The 11197-nt window shown below is 38.9% G+C and overlaps 1 protein-coding gene across 2 annotated transcripts; it reads right to left on the reverse strand.

The window, feature by feature from the left end:
- Positions 1-212: 212 nt before the first annotated feature.
- On the reverse strand, positions 213-10191 carry dcaf7 (ddb1 and cul4 associated factor 7). 2 transcript variants are annotated; one of them, XM_061701422.1, is made up of 7 exons: positions 9809-10191; positions 8095-8253; positions 6416-6527; positions 6221-6339; positions 5011-5220; positions 3552-3669; positions 213-2193 (listed from the first exon to the last, which is right to left on the reverse strand). In XM_061701422.1, exons 1-7 carry the CDS (start codon positions 9944-9946, stop codon positions 2018-2020), a joined length of 1032 nt encoding a protein of 343 aa, XP_061557406.1. In that variant the 5' UTR covers positions 9947-10191; the 3' UTR covers positions 213-2017. The 2 variants fall into 2 exon arrangements, with proteins under 2 accessions (XP_061557406.1, XP_061557407.1); XM_061701423.1 differs by having other exon boundaries at positions 215-2190.
- Positions 10192-11197: the final 1006 nt, after the last annotated feature.

The following is an 11197-nucleotide window of genomic DNA, read 5'->3' on the forward strand; positions in this document are numbered from 1 at the left end:
TGTGGGACACATTGCCTTTTTTCCCCCCACATGAAGCGCCCTGATTGGTGCGTTCAGAGCTCAGGGCGGGACTTTGATGACACCATTAGGCAAGAGCCTACAGTGGGTAATAATACAAAAAATATACAGTGCTTAACACATTTAGCATAATAAATTGATTAATATTTATCTATAATTAAGACAGAGTTGACACATGGAGGAATACAATTTATTAGAGCAAATTCCATGAGACCGAATGCAAAAAAAAAAAGGCTACAACTTGATCACTTCCCTATCGGACATGTTTAAATGGATTAATTTATATGTATGTACACTTTTTTTTTTTCCTTGCCTTGTAATGGCATGCTACAAGGACACGACCTCGATGCGTGGAACAAGACGAGAGGACAAACGTAATTTTTTTCGGCACAGGCGAGTGATGTAAGAAAAGGAGCTGAGGCGTTTACAAAGAAATGAACACAGTCAGGAGTTGCTGCTGTCCATGGGAAGAGTCTAAGGAGCGACCCTTGAACCACCGGTGGAAGAACAAGGTGGAATCCGTAATCAGTCTTCACAACAACCAACCAAAATCATGGAGCTCATCTCACGAATATTGTCAAAATCTTCTTCTGTGTTCCAAGTATTACCATACTGAGGAATATCAGGGACACTTTGAAAAGAAATAACGCTACCAGATTAAAGTCGTATATTTTTTAGGAGGAAAATGTATATTTTCAAGGAAGCAGTGTTATTTTCCAGGAAAAATGTGATTTTAGAGGGGAAAAATTTAAACAATGAAGTATTGGAGAGGGGAAAGTTTGAGACAAACAAAATTTCAGGGAAAAAAGACATCTGAGGAAAAAAAAAAATTCAAGAAAAAAAAATCAAGAAAACTATGGGAATTTAAAAATATATCCATATATCCATCCATTTTCTGAGCCGCTTCTCCTCACTAGGGCCGCGGGTGTGCTGGAGCCTATCCCAGCTATCATCGGGCAGGAGACAGGGTACACCCTGAACTGGTTGCCAGCCAATCACAGGGCACACACAAAAAAGAAAAAAAATCTGATTTCTTAGAAAAATGTGTTTGATATTTGAGATTTTCTTACGATATTTTACAAGCATAGTCTGACACTGTGATAAAGATGCTGGCTCATCAAGTAGTAATGTTCACTCCAGTTTCTGATAATTGTAAAGAACACACACCATTTCCTGTTAAATTTTGACTTCAATATATAATATAATCTATATATATATATATAATTACGACTTCTCTAGAAAATAACAGATTTTCGATCAAACGAAAAAAAAAAATCCCTGAAATTAAAAAAATCCATCCATCTATCCATTTTCTGAGCCACTTCTCCTCACTAGGGTCGCGGGCGTGCTGGAGCCTATCCCAGCTATCATTGGGCAGGAGGTGGGGTACATCCTGAACTGGTTGCCAGCCAATCACAGGGTACATACAAACAAACAACCATTCACACTCACATTCACACCTACGGGCAATTTAGAGTCTCCAATTCATGCATGTTTTTGGGATGTGGGAGGAAACCGGAGTGCCCGGAGAAAACCCACACAGGCACGGGGAGAACATGCAAACTCCACACAGGCGGGGCCGGGGATTGAACCCCGGTCCTCAGAACTGTGAGGCTGAGACTCTAACCAGTCGTCCACCGTGCCACCAATTAAAAAAATGTTCTCAGTAATTTCTTCCCTCAAAAATTTCGGAATTTTTTCACTAAGAAATATATTTAAAACATCTCTAAAATATACCGTTTGTTAAATATTTTCCCCCCTAAAAAATATGACAAATCGTGGTGCAATTATTCATTTTCTTGTCACTGTAGAACTGAAGCTCCTTGGTACTACAAGACATCTACCTGGAGAGCAGAATAAATAAAGAGCTGGAGCACATGTAGAAGTAGTAGAAGAAGAAGAAGAGAAATGGCGTCAAAGACAAAAAAGCCAGGCTTATTGCGGAGTATGTCCACTCGAAACAGTTCACTCCGAGTCCACAGAAGAAGGAATTCTCCATTCAGACACGCAGGATCTCCAGACAATTGTTGTAGCAGATGGCGATCCAATCGGGCTGCGTGGACGCCCACTGCACGTTGTTAATCTCGCCCTCGGCCGTGTACGCCAGGATGGGGTCCTCGATGGCACGCGGCATCTGCTGGATGTCCCAGATCAGAGCCTGGTGGTCGTCGGCTACCGCGGGAGGAAGAGAAAAAAGACGAGAGGTAGAAGAAGACGTGCTGTTTCAAACGCAAGTACACGCTAGTCGTGTGACTTGGTAAAGCAACGTGTGGTTCGGGGTTACTCTTGTATGCCAAGTAACTAGGCTTTACACGATCAGGATTTTTGGGGCCGATCAGCGAGTTTAAAAAAAACGATAACCGATCACAAGATTGAGGAATGTGTCTATTTAAATGACCTGTTCATTTACTGTATATACTCGTGTACTTAATTGCTCAAAATTTTTTATTTACAATATATGTATCTTTTTCTCTCTATTTATGCCAGTGAGGCATAGTGACAGACAGAACAAATGAATGGTCTTCTATTAGATGGCAGGAAGTAAATACAGTACAGTAATACAGTGTTTAATGTATCCACTTTTTGTGACGTTTTTGTTTGTTGGTGTGTCGGGAGATTTTTCAATTGTAAAATATGTTCTTTGGCTCCATAAAGGTTGGAAATCACTGCTCTAGTCAGATCGTGTATTCTAATCAGTCAGGTCAAACCAACATGACGGAAATAATGGGTGCTAACTTACTGGAATTAAATTACTTTATTTTTAATTAAATTACTTCACCCTCACTGAAACTTTAAAGCATGATTCGACAGAACGGCGGCATGTTTATGTACAACCGTTCATGCTACCACTAGCTTGCTAGGCTATATAACGTTTTGTTGCCTGCTTGACATATTGCCTGCTTGACATATTAACATACCTTAAGCAAGCCTTAAATGAACATCCTCTCCTCTACTGAGCACCGGTGACCACAAACACACGTTTTCCCCCATTTTGTCCTTATAATACAGTCGACGCGATCCACTCTTGGTTTCGTCGCCACGGTAACGAGTGTATCTGGTCGCATTTGAGTTGACAAGATTAAAGCCCAGTGATTGTAAAAAACAGGATGCGGTGGTATCGGAATACAAGATTTTATTGCAATCGTGAAAGAGCAAATTTGTCTTGTAGTGTGATCCGGGCATTACGTGTTGTCTGTCTCAGACGTGTTGTCTGTTCCACACCGCCGGCATGTTTTTTTTTTTTTAAATAACTTTATTGGCCATCAGATATTTACAGTACTACGTCAAAAGACATGCGACAAGGCTAAAAATAAACTAGCTTTTGGATTCAAATATAGTGCGCACAACGGCGGCACGGACTAAATGTCTTTTGCAGAGACGATCAATGACGTCATTGATCGGATCGTCAAATTATGACAATATTGAATATCTTGTGCAGTACATTCTGTGTGTCTGCTCTGTACGATACCTCCTCCTTCTTTCAAGGAGCAAAGTAGAAAGACCAGAAAAAAGTGTGTAGGCGTGTGATTTACCTGCAGTGCAGATGTGACATGAGGAGTGTGGTGCCCAAGCAATGCCGTTGACACAGGCTCGGTGGTTGTTGAGGCGAGCCACCGGCGTGCACGGCACACGCACGTCCAGGATCACAACCTTTTACACACAACACAATTAGATATGTCAGAGGTGCACTGAGGTTGAAAGAGTCTACGGTTAAGCAATTCATGGCGCCTGATACTTCCTGAAACAAACCCTAACATGCATGGTTTTGTGAAGATTAAAGAAAATTAGGAATCTCCAATGAACCTAGCACATGATTTTGTAAACAAAGAAAATCTGGTCTTGAATGAAGCATATGCGGCACGGTGTTCGACTGGTTAGCACATCTGCCTCACAGTTCTGGGGACCGGGGACCTGCCTGTGTGGAGTTTGCATGTTCTCCCCGTGCCTCGGTGGGTTTTATCCGGGCACGCCGGTTTCCCCCCCACATCCCAAAACCATGCGAGGTAGGTTGATTGAAGACTCTAAATTGCCCTTAGGTGTGAATGTCAGTGCGACTGGTTGTTTGTTTCTATGTGCCCTGCAATTGGCTGGCAACCAGTTCAGGGTGTACCCCGCCTCCCGCCCGAAGGTTGCTGGGTAGGTAGTGAGGATAAGCGGTAATGAAAATGCATGGATGAAGCATATGTTTTTGTAAAAAGAAAAAAAGAAGAATTTAAATCAACATCAGGCAATTTAGCGTCTTGAAAGGGCCAAACATGTTTTTGTAAACATCAGACAATTTAGATTATTCAAAGAGCCAACCATATGTTGTTTTTGTAAACAGAGACAATTTAGTCTTCAAGTAGCCGAACATGATTTGTAGTCAAACGTACATTTATTTTGTTTTTTTTGCTTTTATTTTATAACCTTGTTGATTTATTGTACTGTCTTCATGTTTTCTTAACAGCAAAGTAAATTTCATGTTTTTGTAAACAATTACCTTAAAGGGCAAAGACAATTTCATCCTAAATGAAGAGAACTTTTTTTTTGTAAACAAAGACCATTTGTTTTCAATGAAGTGAATTTTCATAAACTTCAAAGGCAATATATTATTTTAGGTCCACAGTCTTAAAAGACAATTTAGCGTCTTCAATGAACTTAACATTTTGTAAACATCTACAACGTAAATAATTCTGATTTCACTGAAATTAAAGATCAAAGGCAATGAGTCTTAAATCACCTTAACATGTTTTTGTAAACATCGACCACAATACAGTCTTGAAAGAACCAAATGTGGTTTTCAGACAGACAATTTAGTCTCAAATTAATATAGACAATGATCAACCTTATGTCTGCATTTGGTAAACATCAAAAAGCAATTTAGTTTTCAGTAAAGGTGCCATACCACAACGCTGAATTTGAAAGAGTCTGCATTAAAGATGATGCCTGATGCCGGACGCTCTCTTTATGACAACTGGCCTTATAAATATGTTAAGCGGCCACGAAACTGACCTCCATGCCGTCCATGGCCATAGTGGCCAGGTAGTTGGGGTCCTGCTTGTTCCAGCAGAGGCGCAGCAGCGGGTGGTGCTGGGGGTCCTCGTAGATGATGGTGCTGTGCTCCAGATGCCGCAGGTCAAACATGCGCACCGAGCCGTCGGCGCCCACTGAGGCAAACATATCGCGGCCACCGCCCGCCCGACTGAAGGCGATGTCGTACACCTGCATGAGGATCACTTGATCACACTAGGGCTTAGCGATATGGCCTTAAAATTAAATCGCCTTTCCCCCCCCCCCCCCCCATTAAAAAAACTAAAAACTAAAAAGTACATTCACGTTTTTAAACGTCCTCCCCTTCACTTGTAGAAACACAAATGACAATTACTTTATTTAAATCAACTTTTGCGTTGCTTTTTTTCCCCCTCCCAATTCAGAGATTTGCTTAATTTCTTCAAATACCAAACAAGATTCAAAAACGTTTTTTTCCAGCAAGGATTTCCCCCCAGCATTAACTTTTTTAATAAGAAAAACAGCACTATAATATTGTGTATTATAAAAACACACAGTAATGACATAATTTAATAAACAGCTTGACGTGTCTTTTTTGAAGAATTGTTCACCATCTGCCAAATTGCTGCTTATTGTAAAAGTGAGTCGAATTGAGTTCACTACCACCATACAGCGCTCTTATCTCAAATTTTTAGCTCGCAAGTCAAAGTAAAAAAATGCCCGCACAACAGCACGTATCTCAAGGCACCACTGGAATGTGGAAATAATTGCTTTCCCTTTTGTCAAAACATGTATGAGGAAACCACACTCTTTCTGTTTATTAAACATGTTGCACCGTCAATCCAAAAGGCTTCTGCAGTTCTAAATATACAGGTATATCGGGCCAAAGGTTTCCAACGTGTGGCTAAATTACTGCTTTTGCAGCATATAAATGGGTACCATGTTATTGGCAATGTTCAGTGCAATTGACTCAGCAATTGTCTTCTCCTAGGCTCCTTGCCTCATGGAAATCAATGCAGGAATTCAAATCTCTAGTCGCTTTTTCTGAAATATTGTCTCTGGAGGGGTGGGAAAAGTTGTTAAGTTGACTGTGCTTTTGTAATCTAGCTCCTTTCTGTTTGCAGTAATGTTGTTGGTGCAAGCAGTGAAAGTCGGCGAGAGCACGGTTTGAACTCGGAAATGAATTAATGGCCCAGCCCTACATCACACCAACCTCTTTGTCGTGGGCGATGAGCTGCGTCTTGACGTGTCCCGACACCAGGTTGACGCGGCCTAGAACCTGACCTGTCTCTAGACCCCAGATGGTGCAGGTGGTGTCAATGCTGGACGTGCCTGCACAGGTGGAATATTGTTAGGACAGATCTCCTTTCCGCCAAACAGCTCCTTAGATTCTCCTTCTTGTTCTTACCCAGCAGGTTAGGGTCCACCTCGTTCCAGTCGAAGGATGTGAGCGGCGCGCAGAAGTCTGAGTTCTTGTTGTTGTTCAGCAAACATTCGAGACGTGTTTCTGTGTCACTGACCTGTAATGTGGAGTAAATTTTTTTTGTACCTTTCAGTTCTTCTCTGAAAAAAGGACAGTCGAAAAGTACGCTCGAACAGGGGTGGCCAAAGTCCACCCCGCTCTGTTCTTTAATCCAGCCCACCGAGCATTTACATTATCAAGAGTCCTGTATGTTAAACAGTTGCATAACACAAAAGAATAGATGCCACTTTATCCTTGAAAAAGTTGCTTTTTCCCCCCCAATGCTTTTGTTTTTAAACACGTATTTAGGTAAAATTCTTATTCAACCTTTATGTTCAATATTTTAATTGAATAAATATTTCATTTTTATATGTTACTATATGTAACTCTTTCCTTGCCATGGATGAATGTTCAAATAGCATAATGTTCCAGTGGTTTACAATAAACAAAGTATAACTGTTTAGAAATTGCACCTCTGTCTTGTTTTAGACGAACACTCCATTTTAATGTTGGTCAATATCGTGGTACTTGGAGAGCCAAGTATTTTTTTAGGTGGTATTTGGTGCAAAAAGTTTGAGAACCACAGCCCTATCTATACTGCTGCTGTAACACCTGAATTTACCCTGTGGAGGTCATTACAGGCATTATCTTATTTCGTATGTGTTGCGTTAATTTAGTTGTTTTTGATTTTATTTAGCAAAAATTGGATTGTTAAAACGGTATTAATTTATCTCAATAAATATATTTCTTATTTTACTGTAGATAATCAGCTATGCCATTTTTCATATATATTTTATTAATTGGTTCATTAAAAAGAAACTAATCATGATTAATAAAATCTAAATAAGATTGAATTATTTTACTAGTATAAAACTATTTTACATATGCAAGCTGGCCCATCTGTCTGTTTTAAAACTCAAATGTGGCCCTTGATCACAGAAATTTGCCCGTCTCTGCAGTAGAACCTCCAAAGTGAAATGCACAACTCTATAGGAAGTAATGTACAAAGGGGAAAAAAATTCCAGGGTCAGGCAATGTTTTAAGCAACATTCTTTTCTCTCTCCAAGTGCAAAAAATAAGCCAACCACTGTAAAATAAAAGTAAAAACTAAGCTTACGAATGAACTCATGTAACTCCACTGAATTCTATTTTTAAAAGTTCAGCGGAACCATGGTTTTCGTTTGTCCTAGCTTTCGTACAATTCAGTGTTTCGACGAACGTTTTCATCCAACTTTTGCTTGCGTTGTGGAATATGCCTTGCCATGGTCTGTGGCATCGTTTTTACACTGTACGACAGAAGGTTCAGAGTGCCAGCCATTTGATAAAGACTGGAAAGGTACACAATAGAATTCAAGAAAAAACTCAAAGCAAAGTACAAAAGTGGCTTCCTCTCTCCCCTCCTCCCATTGTTCATCTGCCATCAAGAGTCTTCAATAAACATATAAGTGATGTCAAATGTTCATTTATCTACTTCATTAGAGATTTCTATTTATTTCACACTGTTTTCTGTCATCAAGACTATTGTTATTCTCTATAAATGTGTTCAGATTTTGGGTGTCTGGAAGAGATTCATGGGATTTACATTATTTCCGATGGGAAATATTGCTTAAATGTGACAGACATACCCTCCAGATGCGCAGGTAATCCCCACTGGTGGCCAGCAGGTCCGGGTAGACCCCCTTAGTGTCCGGGATCCACATGATCTTGGTTGTAGGATACGGGTGGTCGAAGGTGTTCCGACACACAAACTCTGAGCTCTCCTCTTCCAGACCCACCAGCTGGACCTGAACGTGCCCACACACACACACACACACACACACACACACTATAGCTTATATCCACACAAAAACCATCACTGATCATGTAAAAAATGCTGGTTAAACAGATAAAGCATATCATTTTTTAAGGCTCTCTGAGCTTAAAAAAAAAAAAAGTCCCTAAACAATGAAAAAATATAGATACAAATAAAGCATCTAATTTTTGAAAATCCCTTAACATGTACAGTACAACCACAAAATAGTCGTTTTTGTAAGCTTTTTAAACATTTTAAGCAGGGCGTCATTTTAAACAAACCTAAACATTTACAGCAAGACTTTGATTTAAACATCTGTACTCTTGACATCTAAACACAAACCCATAATGTTGTCATTCTTGAATCATACATTTGAAGCAATAAATCATTTTGATTAACCCCTCTAAAAGAAGGCATTTTTTTGGATGCCTCCAACATTTAAAAACAATTTATTGTGACACTCCTCAATCGTTTTTAAACTTTCCCACATTTAAAGAAAAGCATCATTTTGAACACTCCCTAAACATTTAAAACAAATCCATAATCTAGTCATTTTATAACACTCCCCAAGCATTTTTTACAGTCCTAATCATTTTAAGCAAGGAGTCATTATAAATGTCCCCAAATGTTTAAAGCAAATTCTTATGATGTTTTTAAGTCCCTAAATATTAAAAGAAAAACAGTAATATAGTCATTTTAGAATACTCCCTAAAAATGTAAACGAGGACTTTTTAAACATTTACAAAACATTTTAAACGAGACATTTTCACATCACTAAACATTTAAAGCAAGAAGTCCTTTTAAACAACCGCTAAACATTTTAAACAATGCATTTTAAACCTCCCTAAACATTTAAAACAAACTATACATAAAGTACCTATTGAACGTCCCCGAACAGTTCAAACAAGATCTCTTTTGAATATTCATAAACAGTAACGCGAGTCCAGTCATTTTTGAACGCATCTTTATCGTTTAAAACAAAGACATTAATACAATTAAAAAACGATGTATTTTTCAACATTCAAAAGAATTCATTTTTTAACTTAAACACTTAAAGCAGCCCGTTTTTAAAACATGTACATTTCTAAAAAGCATTTTTGAACATCTTTAAACGTTTAAAGCGTTTTTGAATGCTCCCTAAATACTTATAACAATTTATTGAAAACATCTTTCAACATTTAAAACAACGATTTTTTTAACATTATCTAACATTTTAATACACAAACATTCAAAACGATGCATCATTTGAACGCTGCCTAAACACTTATAAACAGGCATTTTAAACGTTCCTTAACACTTAAACCAATCCCACAATATCGCATTTTTTTAATTAAATCAAATAATTTGAATTTAGGTTGTAAAATAACGCTGTCTGAGATTTCTTCCAGTCCGACCAGATGATTTCATCATGCGTTGGTGCTCCACTGCACAAAACAACCAGCATTAGCATTAGCATCCATTGCGTTACTATCTTTAGCCCGGGTTTAATAAACGGCCGCCCAATGCAAAAATAAATAAATAAATATACACCAAAAAAATGCACGCACCTTGTTGTTGTATTCTTCCACGAAGCTTCCCAGCGCCAAGCGAAAGCGTTTGTCCGGCCGCACGCTCCAGTTCATGGCGTAGACCGTCCATGGCGCCTCGTATTTGTAGATTTCTTTTCTCTTGCCGTGCAGCGACATCCTAGCGGAGCGGAGCTAACACCCTCGCGTTAGCTAACCGCGAATTAAGGCCCTCTTGGGGAGGCGAACGCGACCACTTTCGTTCTACCCGTGAGAAGAATTAGTAGAAATGACGGTAGTGGTCGCCGTCGCGCCACCAGAACACTATTATAATTGCAATACTACGGCCACTTGGTCAACAAAGAGTGTCAGCCATAGCTCTCTCCGAACTACAGAGCTGTCAAGCTAGCGGACAACTACTTGACGACTTCCGGTTATGCCTTTCTATTTAGTAGAAGTACTACCTCTACAGTACAGGTACTTCCAAATGATACCGTTCAAGGTTGGGGGCGCGCCCGCTTTGTCTCCCCGGTCATAGCGGCCATAGAGTGTGGCGCTCTCAATAACCGAACAGCAACATTGTTTGCGAACTGTCCGGAGTGTAGCAGAGCGTAGTGCATTTCCGATTGTACCCCTAAAATCCATTTTGAGTATAAGCTCAGTATTTCTTTCACAACAACAATCAATTTGAGCATGTTATTATTATTTTCTACTTTATAACATGTTAGTGATCTCCCAGACTGTTATGTGACCTTCAACTCGTTCAGAAATGTTTGAAAACATTACACATTTCTCTGCACATCTTATTTGAAAGCTCTCCAATATAAATTACCGCTTCACATGTTCAGTTTATTAGATAATTCTAGTGTAGACTTCAAAATAATAATTGGCAGCCATATAGCTCTGAACTACAGAGACCTTTGAAAATCATTAACCAATAAATGATTTTATCATGATTTATCATTTATCATGATTTTATCATTTATTTCATGAATGTTCCATGGGAGCCCATCACTCAATTATTCTAGACTGAGATTTCAGTTTTATTGTTTAATACTTATAATAACCTCATTGATAAAGAAGAAATGGTGTTGTCGCTATAGGCATCTATCATAAAAACAAAAATGCTCTAAAACATATATGTCTCCTCATTTTTTTTCAAATCAGACAATCATTACATTGGAACATGAAACTTATTTATACACTTTATATGATGTAATTATGGAATACACTCGTGTAGGTGACCGTGTTCCGTAATTAATTAACTCGTAGACATTCATTCAGGCGTTTGAAAAAAAGCACTACACATTTTTACATTTTGCATCTTATTTGAAAACTCTACCACATGAATGAGCTTCATTGACGTTACTGCTTTTGATACGGAGCTAGCTAAGCTTTAAAACTCCCTTTTCCGGTGTAGATTTCAAAACA

The sequence above is a fragment of the Phycodurus eques genome, chromosome 16 (assembly GCF_024500275.1).
Source record: "Phycodurus eques isolate BA_2022a chromosome 16, UOR_Pequ_1.1, whole genome shotgun sequence".
Lineage (NCBI taxonomy): Eukaryota > Metazoa > Chordata > Actinopteri > Syngnathiformes > Syngnathidae > Phycodurus > Phycodurus eques.

Bases quoted from the DNA above. Each gene is read 5' to 3' on its own strand.
- dcaf7 (XM_061701422.1), bottom strand. From the start codon at position 9,946: ATGTCGCTGCACGGCAAGAGAAAAGAAATCTACAAATACGAGGCGCCA. The intron at 6,528-8,094 runs GTATGTCTGTCA...TCCACATTACAG, and splicing joins ATTACCTGCGCATCTGGAGG to GTCAGTGACACAGAAACACG. The intron at 3,670-5,010 runs GTCAGTTTCGTG...TGTGTGTAAAAG, and splicing joins TGGCCATGGACGGCATGGAG to GTTGTGATCCTGGACGTGCG.